This window comes from Ornithorhynchus anatinus, chromosome 2, assembly GCF_004115215.2.
Source record: "Ornithorhynchus anatinus isolate Pmale09 chromosome 2, mOrnAna1.pri.v4, whole genome shotgun sequence".
In the NCBI taxonomy this organism is placed as follows: domain Eukaryota; kingdom Metazoa; phylum Chordata; class Mammalia; order Monotremata; family Ornithorhynchidae; genus Ornithorhynchus; species Ornithorhynchus anatinus.
The window spans coordinates 134,870,733-134,886,111 of NC_041729.1; the positions used below are offsets into that span (position 1 = coordinate 134,870,733).

Below are 15,379 nucleotides of genomic sequence, written 5' to 3' on the forward strand. Positions count from 1 at the left end.
CCTCAAGTTTCAGTTCTGGGTCCCCTTCTATTCTCCATCTAAACCCCCTCGTTTGGAGAACCCATTTGCTCGGATGGCTTCACCTTCCATCTCTAAGCAGATGATACCCAAATCTCCACCTCCAGCCCTGATCGCTCTCACATTCTGCAATCTCGTATTTCCTCCCGCCTTCAAGACATCTCTACTTGGATGTCCTCCTGTCACCTCAAACGTAACGTGTCTAAAAGAGAACTCCTCATCTTCCCTCCCGAACCCTGTCCTCTCCCTGACTTTCCCATCACTGTAGAAGCCACCATCATCCTCCCTGTCTCGTAAGCCCGTAACCTTGGCATTATCCTTGACTCCTCTCATTCAATCAATCCATCACTAAATCCTTTTGGTTCAACCTTCGCAGCATCGCCAAAATCCACCCTTTCCTCTCCATCCAACCGAACACGTATCCTACCCCTCCTCGATTACTCCATCAGGCTCCTTTCTGACCTGCCAGTCTCCTGCCTCTCGCCACTCCAGTCCATACTTCACTCTGCTGCCCAAATCACCGTCCTACAAAAAACGTTCAGGCCTTGTTTCCCCTCTCACAGGTAGTTGCCCACCCACATCCGCATCAAATAGAAACACCTCACAGATGGTTTTAAAACACTCAATCACCTTGGCCCCTCCTACCTCACCTCGTTACTGCAGCCCAGCCCGCACACTCCGTTCTTCTAATGGCAACCTACTCACCGTACCTCCATCTCGTCTATCTCACGTTCAACCTGTTGCTCCTCCCTCTTCATATCGGACAGTGACTCTCCCCCACTTCAAAGCCTTATTAAAAGCCCACCTCTTCCAAGAAGCCTTCCCTGTCTAAGCCCTCCTTTCCTCTTCTCCCACTCTCTTCTGCGTCTCCCTCTTTATTCACCACCCCCGAGAGCCACGGCACTTACGTTCAAAATCCGTAATTCATTCATATTAACGTCTGTCTTCACCCTCTAGACTGGAAGCTCGCTGTGGGCAGGGAACATGCCTACTACGGTGTTACGTTGTACTCTCCCAAGCACTTACTACAGTGTCCTGTACCTAGTAAGCACTCAGTAAAGATGACTGGTTGATTGTGGGGCCTAGTTCATTCGTTCAATAGTATTTATTGAGCGTTTACTAGGTGCAGAGCACTGTACTAAGCGCTTGGAATGTCCAATTCAGCAACCGATAGAGACAATCCCTGCCCAGTGATGGGCTCACAGTCTAATCTAGTGAAAAGAGTGAAAGGCCTGGGAGCGAGAGGACCTGGTTCCAATTCCGGCCCTGCCAGTACTGCTGGGTGACCTTGGGCAAGTCACTTAATAATAATAATAATGTTGGTATTTGTTAAGCGCTTACTATGTGTAGAGCACCGTTCTAAGCGCTGGGGTGGATACAGGGTAATCAGGTTGTCCCACGTAAGGCTCACCGTTAATCCCCATTTTACAGATGAGGGGACTGAGGCACAGAGAAGTTAAGTTGACTAGCCCATAGTCAGCTGACAAGCGGCCGAGCCGGGATTCGAACCCATGACCTCTGACTCCCAAGCCCGGGCTCTTTCCACTGAGCCACGCTGCTTCTCCAACTTCTCTGTGTCTCAGTTTCCTCATCTGCAAAATGAGAATTCAGTGTCTGATCTCCTTCTTACTTGGACTACGAGCCCCATGCGGGACAGAGACTGTGGCTGACCTGATTAACTTGTATCTGCCATAAATACCATAATTCATTCAATAGTATTTATTTCATTCAATAGTATTTATTGAGCGCTTACTATGTGCAGAGCACTGTACTAAGCGCTTGGGATGAACAAGTCGGCAACAGATAGAGACGGTCCCTGCCGTCTGACGGGCAACCTTCAGGAGAGCGAATGGAGAGGTCTCTGAGGGTCAGACACAGAGTTTCATCTCCCCAGCTCCCTCCCCACTATGGTGGACAGGTCTGGGAATCAAAGGTCCTGAGTTCTAATCCCAGGTCCGCCCCTTGTCTGCTGTGTGACCTCAGGCAAATCACTTCCCTTCTCTGGGCCTCCGTTACCTCACGTGTAAAATGGGGATCAAGACGAAAAGCCCCACGTGGGACAGGAACTGTGTCCGAACGGATTTGCTTGTATTCACCTCAGCGCCTCGCACAATGCTTGGCACATAGTAAGGACTTAACACGTTCCATCATTATCAATCCAGGGACGACCAAGAGACTGGAATCAGAGAGCCACAACGTAATGTGCCATGGAGCAGCAAAAATTTCTTTAATTGGGAAAGTCACTGAACAAAATATTAATATTCATCTCTTAATTGGTCTGTATTAAAATATTAACAATTACATAATATTAATCGAACGATTAATTGAAACAAAATTATAAGAGACCGGGGCTACAACAAATACAACGGAGCAGCAGCATTTTGGACTCTTCAGTGAATCAATCGTTGAAGCAGCACGTCTCAGTGAGTACAGCTCGGGCCTGGGAGTCAGAAGGACCTGGGTTCTAATCCTGACTCCTCCACTTGTCTGCGGTGTGACCTTGGGCGAGTCACTTCACTTCTGTCACTTCACTTCTCAGAGCTTCAGTTCCTTCAACTGTAAAATGGGGATTAAGACTGTGAGCCCCATGTGGGACAGGGACTGAGTCCAACCTGATTAACTTGTATCTACCCTCGCGCGTAGAACAGTGCCTGGCACATAGTAAGCGCTTAACGAGTACCATAGTTATTATTACGAGCAATCGATCGATCGGTGGTATTTATCGAGCACTTCATTCATTCCATTGTATTTATTGAGTGCTTACTGTGCTTATTTAATCTAGAACCGGATTTGTCGGTTAAATCCATTTGAAAGCAACAAATTCTGATTTCAGCAGGAAAAAGCTGAACTTTACAGCTCTGACCTCTGGGACAGGCAGTGTGGTTTAAATTATAACGGAACTGTGGGGAAACAGGAAATAGAATTAAGTTTCCAGATTAGGAAATCTTTCATCACTGGGTCCGAATCTTACATCACTAGGTCCCGTTTTAGTCTCCTCCTCCTGTTCCCTGAGCCCAGCTGATCAACACCAAAACCCAGCCCAGCTTCCCTCCCTCCTATGGTATTTCAGGGTGAGGGATAGAAGGGCTTTATCTGCCTTTGGTTTCATCTGGCTATTTGTGGAACACCAGAGTGCCAAGTTCCAGCTGGGGAAAAATCTCCGGCTTGGTATAGCTGTCTCTTCAGAGCTCAGTGGCACCTTCGCAAAGAAACCCGGGATAAGAAGGAGAAAGAGGAGCTGAAAAACAAAACAAAACACCTCCTTGTCTCTGTGAGTACTGGATCACCGCAACCTCCAACCCTAGAATCTTTGTTCTCTTTTGCCGGGACCAACCAGAGAATGAGCCAAGATGAGTCTGCACACTTGGTGTGACCAGGAGGGGTGATTTTAAGATCAAACCACCCCAAAGGAGATCCATCTGTGTACAAGTTTTTATCATTATCCTAGTGATTATTACCTAACAACGGTGGTAATCTTTACAGAATCCTCTAGACTGGGAGCTCGTTATGGACAGGGAAAGTGTCTGCCAACTCTCTTGTATTGTAATATTCAGTCATTCATTCAATAGTATCTATTGAGCGCTTACTACGTGCAGAGCACCGTACTAAGCGCTTGGAATGAACAAGTCGGCAACAGATAGAGACGGTCCCTGCCGTTTGACGGGCTCACGGTCTAATCGACTGTAATAATTGTAATTGTAATGATAATGTCGGTATTCGTTAAGCACTTACTCTGTGCCGAGCACTGTTCTAAGCCCTGGGGGAGATACAGGTTCATCAGGTTGTCCCACGTGAGGCTCACAGTCTTCATCCCCATTTTACGGATGAGGTCACTGAGGCACAGAGAAGTCAATAATACTAATGTTGGTATTTGTTAAGTGCCTACTAGGTGCAGAGCACTGTTCTAAGCGCTGGGGTAGATACAGGGTCATCAGGTTGTCCCACGTGGGCTCACAGTCTTCATCCCCATTTTCCAGATGAGGTAGGTCACTGAGGCACCGAAAAGTGAAGTGACTTGCCCACAGTCACCCGGTTGACAGGTGGCGGAGCTGGGATTCGAACCCATGACCTCTGACTCCCCAGCCCGGGCTCTTTCCACTGAACCACCCTGCTTCTCTACTCACCCAAGTGCTTAGTACAGTGCTCTGCACACAGTAAGTGCTCAATAAACCCCATTAATGGATTGATTGATTCTAGTCAATACTCAGTTACCCAATTGTGACATCTCTCTTTGTGAATTATCTGTGGTAGATTTTTTTCTCTCAATAGCTGTCAAGCATTCACTCGTTCATTCAACTGTATTTGTTGAGCGCTTACTATGTGCAGAGCACTGTACTAAGCGCTTGGAATGTACAATTCGGCAACGGGTAGAGACAACCCCTGTCCAACAACGGGCTCGAAGTCTAAACGTGCTTTCCCTCCTGCCGTCTCCCACCCTGTAGCCATTCGTTCATTCTTTCAATTGTATTTATTGGATGCTTACTGTGTGCAGAGCACTGTACTGAGTGTTTGGGAGAGTACAATATAACAATAAAGAGACACATTCCCTGCCCACAACAAGCTTACAGTCTAGAGGGGGAGACAGGCATTAGTATAAAGAAATGAATGAGAGATATGTACATAAGTGCTATGGGAAGCAGCGTGGCTCAGTGGAAAGAGCCTGGGCTTGGGATTCCGAGGTCATGGGTTCGAATCCCAGCTCTGCCACTTGACGGCTGGGTGACTGTAGGCAAGTCACTTCACTTCTCGGTGCCTCAGTTACCTCATCTGGAAAATGGGGATTAAGACTACGAGCCTCACGTGGGACAACCTGATGGCCCTGTATCTCCCCCAGCGCTTCGAACAGTGCTCTGCACATAGTAAGCGCTTTACAAATGCCAACATTATCATTATTATTATTATCATCATCAATATGGGGCCGGGAGGGGGATGAAGAAAGGAAGCAAGTCAGGGCGACGCAGAAGGGGTGAGAGAAGAGGAAAGGAGGCGTGGTCAGGGAAGACCTCTTGGAGGAGATGGGCCTTCGATAAGGCTCTGAAGGGAGGAGAGTAACTGTCTGTCGGATTTGAGGAGAGAGGGTGTTCCAGGCCAGAAGGAGGACGTGGGTGAGGGATCGGAGCTGAGATGGACGAGATCGAGGCCTAGCCTGTCAGCTCACTGTGAGCAGGGAACGTTTCTACCATTCGCTCATATTGAACTCTCATTCATTCAATCGTAGTCAATCCGTGTGGAGAGTACAATTCGGCAACAAATAGAGACAATCCCTACCGACAACGGGCTCACGGTCTAGAAGGGGGGGGAGACAGACAAGGAAACAAAACAAGTAGACAGGCATCAATAGCATCAATATAAATAAATAGAATTATATATATATATATATGTACATATCATTAATAAAATCCATAGAATAATAAATATGAACATATATACGCAAGTGCCGTGGGGCCGGGAGGGGAGTAGAGCAGAGGGAGGGGGTCGGGACGCGATGGGGAGGGGAGGAGGAGCAGACCTCAGGTCTTAGTTTAATGCTCTGTACAAAGTAAGTGTTCAACAAATACCATGGATTGATTGACAGAGATTGGAAAGAAAATAGGTTTAGGAGCCAGGACCCCTGAGTTCTAACCCCAGTTTTGCTCCTAGCTTGCCAGTGACTAACTTCTCTGGACCTCAGTTTCTCCTCCCCCACCCCACCGCATACACTGTGAAGTTGAAATGATAACCTAGCACTGTTCTAAGCGCTGGGGTAGACACGGGGGAGTCAGGTTGTCCCACGTGGGGCTCATAGTCTTCATCCCCATTTTACAGAGGAGGGAACTGAGGCCCAGAGAAGTGAAGTGACTTGCCCACAGTCACCCAGCTGACAAGTGGCAGAGCTGGGATTCGAACTCATGACCTCTGACTCCCAAGCCCAGGCTCTTTCCACTGAGCCACGCTGCGAGTTTGAAATGAGCATCCATCACGTCCATCCAGCACCTAGTACAGTGCTTGGCACACAGTAAGTGCTAAACAAATGCCATTATCATTATTACATCGTAAGCTCTTGGAAGACAGAAATTGTGTCTTCTGTGATGAGTGTACAATTCCAGGCGCTCGATTCATTACACCTCCACACAACGGGAGCTGAGAAAAAACCATCCATGGATCGACTGACTGACTCTTTAATTGTCTGGTTGACACGACGTCTGTGAAGACGCTTTGAAAAAGCCCTGTGTCCATCTGAGGGGTCATTTCCGTTAAGCAGGGCTGTTCTCGGGGGGCACGATGTCTTCAGACCAAACGAAAGAGGACAAACCGTTGCCTCCACCGGAAACCGGAGAAGTAGATGGGATTCTAATGACCAAGGTCATCAGCCAAGAGTGGGACCGGATATGGAGCTTCCAGGCCAGACCGGATGATCTTCTCATTGCATCTTATGCCAAGGCTGGTAAGTGGTCGGGTGGGATTGCGGGAGGAAATTGAGAATTCAGCCTTCCCTGACGCACGGGAGATCATTCGTTCATTCAATCGGATTTATTGAGCGCTTTCTGTGTGCAGAACACTGTACGAAGCACTTCAAAGGTACGATTCACCAGAGTTCAAAGTTCAATCAATCAATTTTTTTTTTTAAACGGTATCTGTTAAGCACTTACTGGGAGTCAAGCACTGGCCTAAGCTCTGGGGAAGAGACAAGATAACCGGGTTGGATGCAGTCCCTATCCCACAAAGCGCTCACGGTCTTAATCCCCATTTTGAGGGAACTGAGGCACAGAGAAGCCACATTACCTGCCCAAGGTCACACAGCAGACAAGTGACGGAGCGGGATTAGAATCCAGGTCCTCTGACTTGCAGGCTCAAGCCCATCAAAGGGCAGGGACCGTCGCTATCTGTTACCGATTTGTCCATTCCAAGCGCTTAGTACAGTGCTCTGCACATAGTAAGCGCTCAATAAATACTATTGAATGAATGAATGAATACAGCAGTCGACAGGTCGATCAGTGGCCTGCGCTGAGCGTTTCCTGGGTGCGGAGCACTGGACTAGGCACCTGGGAGTGAGCAAAGCCCCAGGGTTGGTAGACACGCTCCCTGCTCACCGCAGAGAACGGGAAGAGCGGCACGACTGTGGCGTGTTGTCCTGCTCTCGCTGCCGACCCCTCGCCCATATCCTGCCTCTGGCCTGGAACTCGCCCCCTCCTCAAATGCGACACACAATGACTCTCCCCACGCTTCAGAGCCTTATGGAAGGCCCATCTCCTCCAAGAGGGCTTCCCTGACTAAGCCCCCCTTTCCGCTTCTCGTTCATTCATTCAATCATATTTATTGAGCGCTTACTGTGTGCAGAGCACTGTACTAAGCGATTGGATTGTACAGTTCGGCAACCGATAGGGACAGTGCCTGCCCAACAACGGGCACTCACTCCCTTCCGCATCTCCCTGACTTTCTCCGTTTACTCATCCTCCCTCCCAGCCCTCAGCACTTATGAGAAGCAGCGTGGCTCAGTGGAAAGAGCCCGGGCTTGGGAGTCAGAGGTCATGGGTTTGAATTCCGGCTCTGGCACTTTTCAGCTGTGTGACTGTGGGCAAGTCACTTAACTTCTCTGGGCCTCAGTTACCTCATCTGTAAAAGGGGGATTAACTGTGAGCCTCACGTGGGACAACCTGATTACCCTGTACCTACCCCAGCGCTTAGAATAGTGCTCTGCACATAGGAAGCGCTTAACAAATACCAACATTATTATCATTATTATATCTGACATTTTATTCATTTATATTAATGTTTGTCTCCACCTCCAGACTGGAAGCTCGTTGTGGGCAGGGAATGCGTCTGTTATATGGTTATACTGTGCTCTCCCAAGTGCTTAGTAGAGTGCTCTGCACACAGTAAGCACGCAATAAATATGATTGACTCCATTAGGCCACGCTGCAGAGCACTGTGTTAAGTGCTTGGGAGAGTAATAATAATAATATTGATGGTATCTGTTAAGCGCTTACTGTGTGCCAATCACTGTTCTAAGCACTGGGGTAGATACAAGGTAATCAGGTTGTCCCACATGGGGCTCACAGTCATAATCCCCATTTTACAGCTGAGATAGCTGAGGCACAAAGAAGTGAAGTGACTTGCCCAAAGTCACACAGCTGACAAGTGGCGGGACCGGGATTAGAACCCACGACCTCTGACTCCCAAACCCGTGCTCTTTCCGCTAAGCCACGCTGCTTCTCAAAGCAAGAGAGTTGGTAGACCCGTTCCCTACAGGGAAACTATCCCTGTTTACCACAGCTCCCTTCCCTGGACCTGCAACTAATTTGGGGAAAGAAAATGTCCGTGCCTGAGGAAACAGATCGATTAATGAAACAATCATACTTATTGAGCACTGTACTAAGCCCTTGGGAGAGTACAACACAACAGAGTTGGTAGACACGTTCCCTGCCCCCAAGAAGCTTTCGGTCTAGAGAGGGAGAAGGGCTCAGTGGAAAGAGCCCGGACTTGGGAGTCAGAGGGCATGGGTTCGAATCCCGCCTCTGCCGCTTGTCAGCTGTGTGACTGTGGGCAAGTCACTTCACTCTCTGTGCGTCGGTTCCCTCATCTGTAAAATGGGGATGAAGACTGTCAGCCTCACGTGGGCCAACCTGATGACCCTGTATCTACCCCAGCGCTTAGAACAGTGCTCTGCACATAGTAAGCGCTTAACAAATACCGACATTATTATTATTAATATAAATTAATACAGTGCGGATGTATACATAAGTGCCGTGGGGTCGAGGGAGGGGATGACTAAAAGGAACAAATCCAAGTACAAGGGCAATGTGGAAGGAAGTCTACCTCCTCTAAACTGTAAACTTGTGATGAGCGGGGAACGTGTCTAATAATTCTGATGTACTGTACTCTTCCGAGTGCTCAGTACAGTGCTCCGCACACAGGGACCACTCAATAAATACGTTTGATCGATCGACTGATTGAGTGGGAGAAGAGGAAATGAGGGCTTAGGCAGGGAAAGTCTCTTGGAGGAGATGGGCCTTCAAAAAGATTTTGAAGGTGGGGAGCGTGATTCGTCTGCCAGATATGAAGAGGGAGGGCGTTCCAGGCCAGAGACGGGGTGTGGGCGACGGGTTGGCGGTGAGAAAGACGCGATCAAGGCACAGCGAGTAGGTTGGCATCAGAGGAGTGAAGTGAGCAGGCTGGGTTATAGTAGGAGAGCAGCGAGGTGAGATAGGAGGGGACGAGGTGATCGAGAGCTTTAAAGCCAGTTGCGAGGAGTTTCTGTTTTGATATTTTTCATATTTTCTTGGGGGGGGGGGGCTTGGTATAGCAAGAGAGAAGATAGAGTGGGAATCTCCTTTTTGCCTCTAAGGCAAGTATGTGTCTTTCCTGCTTGACCAGGATAATTATAAAAATGAAGCTAAACTTTTGTCATGGTGCCGCTCTGTTTCTCTGAGGCGCCTGAGAGCAGAGAAGACTGATATTCCTCCAGGTCTGTGGGCACTGGAGGCCAGGACAAACAAGATGGACACCATCTTGTTCCATCAGTGCTCAATAAATAATAATAATGATGTTGGTATTTGTTAAGCGCTTACTATGTGCAGAGCACTTTTCTAAGCACTGGGGTAGATACAGGGGAATCAGGTTGTCCCACGTGAGGCTCACAGTTAATCCCCATTTTACAGATGAGGTAACTGAGGCACCGAGAAGTGAAGTGACTTGCCTACAGCTGACAAGTGGCAGAGCCGGGATTCAAACCCATGACCTCTGACTCCCAAACCCGGGCTCTTTCCACTGAGCCACGCTGCTTCTCTACGATTGAATGGGTGAATGAAATAAATCAATACTAGACACTGACAGGTCTCAGAATGTTTGACACTGATTTTTCATCGAATTACCACAATTCCCAGCCCTCAAGCCACCTAGGGCATTTGTTCAACCCCAAATGGGATCCCTAGAATGACTGGACTTTCGAGCTATTTATAAACTATCGTCCTCAACACTAATTCTTTTTCTCTCCCCTCGCCACCTTCCATCATTCTCCACCATCGTATAGCATAATCCAGCTCCACCACTTGTCTGCTGTGTGACCTCGGGCAAGTTGTTTAACTTCTCTGGACCTCGGCTCCCTCGTATTCATTCGGTAGCATTTACTGAGCGTTTGCTACGTGCAGAGCACTGTACTAACTGCTTGGAATGTACAATTCGGCAACAGATTCAAAATGTGAACCCAAAACCTTCTTTTTAATGGTATTCGTTAAGCTCATACTATGTGCCAGGCACTGTATTAAGCTCTGAGGTAGATACAAGTTAATTAGGATGGACACACTTCTTGTCCCACGTGGGCTCACGGTCTTTTTTTTTCATCCCCATCGTGGCTCAGTGGAAAGAGCCCGGGCTTGGGAGTCAGAGGTCGTGGGTTCTAATCCTGGCTCCGCCACTTGTCAGCTGTGTGACGTTGGGCGAGTCACTCAACCTCTCTGTGCCTCAGTTCCCTCATCTGTAAAATGGGGATTAAGTCTGTGAGCCCCACGTGGAACAACATGGTTACTTTGTATCTACCCCAGGGCATACAAGAGTGCTTGGCACATATAGTAAGCGCTTAACAGATACCAACATTATTATTACCCCAGCGCATAGAACAGTGCTTGGCACGTAATAAGCACTTCACAAATACCGTCATTATTATTATAGGAGTTCTCCCTCCTACTCAGATTGTGATCCCCATGTGGGACCTGATTATCTTGTATCTACCCCAAAGTTTAGTAAAGTGCTTGACACCTAGTAAGTGCTTAACAAATAGCACAATTACTATTATTATCATTATTAGTTATATCGTCAATGTCCGATTGCGCAGCCCACTTGTTCAGAACTCCGTTCTTCTCCTAGCAAGAGAGGTGAGGGTCTTCCTCTGGGGGATTAAGGAATCGAATAACACTGAGCCCAAATAGTTGACCAAGGGATGGAGAAAGAATGATGTTATCAAATGTTTTTAGGAACAACGTGGACCCAGGAGATTGTTGACATGATCCAAAATGACGGAGACCTACAGAAGTGTCACCGAGCCAACACTTTTGACAGGCATCCATTTATTGAGTGGGTTCTTCCACCCCCCTTCAACTCTGGTAAGTGTTGTCCTGGTTTGGATTTTGCGTTCTGTGCTCTGGTGACCAGGCTCAATGAAAGCCAAAGAGTGGTCAGGCTCCCAGGCTCAGCGTGGTCTAGTGGCTAGAACGCAGGCCTGGGAGTCAGAAGGACCTGGGTTCCAATCTCACCTCCACTGCTTAATAATAATAATATTAATGGTATTTATAGAGAAGCAGCGTGGTTCAGTGGAAAGAGCTCGGGCTTGGGAGTTAGAGGTCATGGGTTCGACTCCCGGCTCGGCCACTTGTCAGCTGTGTGCCTGGGGGCGAGTCACTTCACTTCTCGGGGCCTCAGTTCCCTCATCTATAAAATGGGGATTAAGACCGTGAGCCTCACGTGGTTCGACCTGATTCCTCTGTATCTACCCCAGCGCTTAGAACAGTGCTCTGCACGTAGTAAGCGCTTAACAGATACCAACATTATTATTATTATTATTATTACCATTAAGTGCTTACTATATGCCCAGGACTGCACTAAGCAAATCGGGTTGGACGCAGTCCAGTTCCACAGTCTCACGGTCTCAATCCCCCTTTGATAGAAGAGGTGATTGAGACACAGAAAAGTGGAGTGACTTACCCAAGGTCACAAAGCAGACTTGTGATGGAGCCAGAATTAGAACTCATGACCTTCTGACTCCTAAGCCCAAACTCTTTCCACTAAGCCACACTGCTTCTTCTATTTAAGGTACTTGTTAACTGCTTACTATGTGCCAAGCACTGTTCTAAGCACTGGAGTAGATCAAAGTTAACCAGACTGGACACAGTCCATGTCCCAACTGGGCCTCGCAGTTTAAGTAGGAGGGAGTGGAATCTAAACCCCATTTTACAGATGGGATAGCCGAGGCATAAAGAAGCTAAATGACTTGCCCAAGGTCACACAGCAGACATGTGGCGGAGCTGGGATTGGAAATCGGGTCCTCTGACTCCCAGACCCGTGCTCTTTCCACTAGGCCACACTGCTTCTCCATGGTCTCTAGCTCCATGCAGACAAAGAATAGGGAAAGAGAATGTTTGGGGCCAAAAAAATACAACGTTATCAGAAAATGCTTATTTCATGAGACAATGATAATAATAATGATAGTATTTGTTAAGCGCTTACTATGAGCCAAGCACTGTTCTAAACACAACAGAGTAGAGCCCATGAAGTAATCATCCCTTCTCCTAGAGATTGGTCAAACCTTGTTTGGAGAACAGCAAAATCATCGTAGGTTTGGGAAACTGGCTCTTACGAAACTGACCGACTGACTGAAGGCAAAAGGAACTGGCTTTAAAAAAAATAGACTGAAAGGGAGGACTTACCCTCATTTCGTATAAGAAAAATATTATAAAAGGGACAGCGTGTAGCTGGGTCCAATGAGAGACGGAATTAAGGTGTTGGAAAAGGGAGAGGGAGAGATTTGGGAAAAACCTGATGGTATAGGTGACGCTCAGAAAGGTCATTTCTTCATCAAACCAAGATAACAATAATAATAATAATAATGTTGGTATTTGTTAAGCGCTTACTATGTGCAGAGCACTGTTCTAAGCGTTGGGGGAGATGCAGGGTCATCAGGTTGTCCCACGTGAGGCTCACAGTTAATCCCCATTTGACAGATGAGGTCACTGAGGCACAGAGAAGTGAAGTGACTCGCTCACAGTCACCCAGCTGCCAAGCGGCAGAGCCGGGAGTCGAACCCATGACCTCTGACTCCGAAGCCCGGGCTCTTTCCACTGAGCCACGCTGCCATCCGGGGCAAGATTCTGTCTCCGCTGGTGGCCGCAGGATCAGTCAGTCGGTGGTATTTATCAATCAATCAATAGCATTTATTGAGGGTTTTCTGGGTTCAGAGCACTGTACTATTTATCGAATGATAAGTGAGTGCAGAGGTCTTTACTAAGTGCTGTTTCATGGCATTTGTTAAGCCCTTTCTATGTGTCGAACACTGTTCTGAGCACTGGGAGAGGTAGAGGTTAATTAGATCTGACTCCGTGCCCGTCCAGCATGGGGCTGACAATCTAAGTAGAGGGAGAACAGGTATTTAATCCCCATTTTACAGATGAGGAAACTGAGGCATAGCTGGTTGCCCAAGGACACACAGTAAGCAATTGCCAGAGTTGAGATTAGAACCCGGTTCCACTGACTCCCAGGCCCATACGCTTTCCACTAGACCGTATGGCTTCTCTGCTAGGTCACGCTGCCTGAGAGCAGACGGCGCAATAAAGTTGGTAGAAACCATCCCTCCCCTCAATCACTCAGTCAGTCGGACTTAGTCAGTCGGTCGCATTTATCGAGCGCCTACTCTTTGCCGAGCACTGTACTAAGCGCGCGGGAGAGTGCAATACAACAAGCAGCGTGGTTCGGTGGAAAGAGCGTGGGCTTGGGAGTCAGAGATCATGGGTTCGAATCCCGGCTCTGCCACTTGTCAGCCACGTCACTTGTGTGACTGGGGGCAAGTCACTTCACTTCTCTGTGCCTCAGTTACCTCATGTGTAAAATGGGGATTAACTGTGAGCCTCACGTGGGACAACCTGATGACCCTGTATCCGTCCCAACGCTTAGAACAGTGCTCGGCACATAGTAAGCGCTTAACAGATACCGACATTCATTAATTAACAATAAACAGACACATTCCCCGCCCCCAATGAGCTTATAGTCTGGGGGTGGACGGGGGTGGGCGGGACAGACCGACATTAATATAAACAAATCAATTACAGACATATAAATTTCAAATATGAGGGCGCTTACAAGAAGGTGACCAAAGGAGACGGTTTAGCTTTCTCAAGAGGCTTTGGAGTCTCTGAGGCCACCTCAGGAACTAGCTTCTTCGGAATAATAATTATTAAGAGTCGTTAGAGGAGCAGCGTGGCTCAGTGGCAAGAGCCCGGGCTTGGGAGTCAGAGGTCATGGGTTCGAATTCCGGCTCGGCCCCTTGTCAGCTGTGTGACTGTGGGCGAGTCACCTCACTTCTCTGGGCCTCAGTTCCCTCATCTGTAAAATGGGGGTGAAGACCGTGAGCCTCACGTGGGACAACCTCATTCCCCTGTATCTACCCCAGTGCTTAGAACAGTGCTCTGCACGTAGTAAGTGCTTCACAAATACCAACATTATTATTATTATTTATATATATATATATATATATGTCACTAAGCCCTGGGGTAGATACAAAGTAACTGGGCTGGACACAGTCCCTGTCCCACATAGGGTTCACAGCCTTGATCCCCATTTGGCAGAAGGAAAAACAGGGAAGATGACTGCTTTTCTGAACTGGATTGAATTCAGTTCCTGAGACGGTGAAATGCAGCTAACTCAGTTCCCGTTGTACTGGGCTCTCTCCAAACAAGAGGTCAGTCCTTGAACTTAATTCTACTGAGATAAGCAAATAGAATGGAGAGGTCCTTTTCTGATGGCTTATTTGTTTTAAATGGTATCTGTTAAATGCATACTATGTATCCCATGTCCTTCGGAACTCGGGGGTTGTTAGAAGCTAATCAGGTTTGAGGCGGACTATGCCCCCGCAGAGGGCTCAACATGGTAATAATAATAAATAATGTTGGTATTTGTTAAGCGCTTACTCTGTGCAGAGCACTGTTCTAAGACCTGGGGGAGATACAGGGTCATCAGGTCGTCCCACGTGAGGCTCACAGTTAATCCCCATTTTACAGATGAGATAACTGAGGCGCAGAGAAGTGAAGTGTCTTGCCCACAGTCACACAGCTGACAAGGGGCAGAGGAGGGAGTCGAACTCATGACCTCTGACTCCGACTGACCTAATAATAAATAATGTTGGTATTTGTTAAGCGCTTACTAGGTGCTGAGCACCGTTCTAAGCGCTGGGGTAGATACAGGGGAATCGGGTTGTCCCACGTGAGGCTCACCGTCTTCATCCCCATTTTACAGATGAGGGAACTGGGGCCCAGAGAAGTGAAGTGACTCGCCCAAAGTCACACAGCTGACAAGCGGCGGAGCCGGGATTCGAACCCATGACCTCTGACTCCGAAGCCCGGGCTCTTTCCGCTGAGCCACGCTGCTTCCCCTAATCCTACTCCCCATTTTACAGATGAAAGAAGGTCACACAGCAGACAGATGGCAGAGACAGAATTGGAACTCACGCCCTTCTGACTCCCAAACCCATGTTCTCTCCACTAGGCCACGCTGCTCCTCATCTCCGAGGGACCAAAGGCGAGAAATCAATCCAGACGAGATTTTGGGGAGGACTTCCAGGGGGTTGGACAAGATTATACACATATTCATTCATTCATTTAATCTCATTTATTGAGCTCTT

General features: G+C 48.0%; 1 protein-coding gene across 2 annotated transcripts in view; it reads left to right on the plus strand.

Annotated features, from left to right (window-relative positions):
* The first annotated feature begins 3,047 nt into the window (after positions 1-3,047).
* Positions 3,048-15,379, plus strand: part of LOC100090962 (sulfotransferase 1C1-like) — a 32,525-nt gene continuing 20,193 nt past the window's right edge. Inside the window, exons 1-3 of one of the 2 annotated variants that reach the window (XM_029048642.2) lie at positions 3,048-3,289; positions 6,260-6,442; positions 10,968-11,096. In XM_029048642.2, the coding sequence (XP_028904475.1) occupies positions 6,280-6,442; positions 10,968-11,096 (292 nt within the window). In that variant the 5' untranslated portion in view covers positions 3,048-3,289; positions 6,260-6,279. Of the gene's footprint in view, positions 3,290-5,930; positions 6,443-10,967; positions 11,097-15,379 lie in introns of those variants that run through there. The other variant, XM_029048649.2, reaches the window with a different exon arrangement.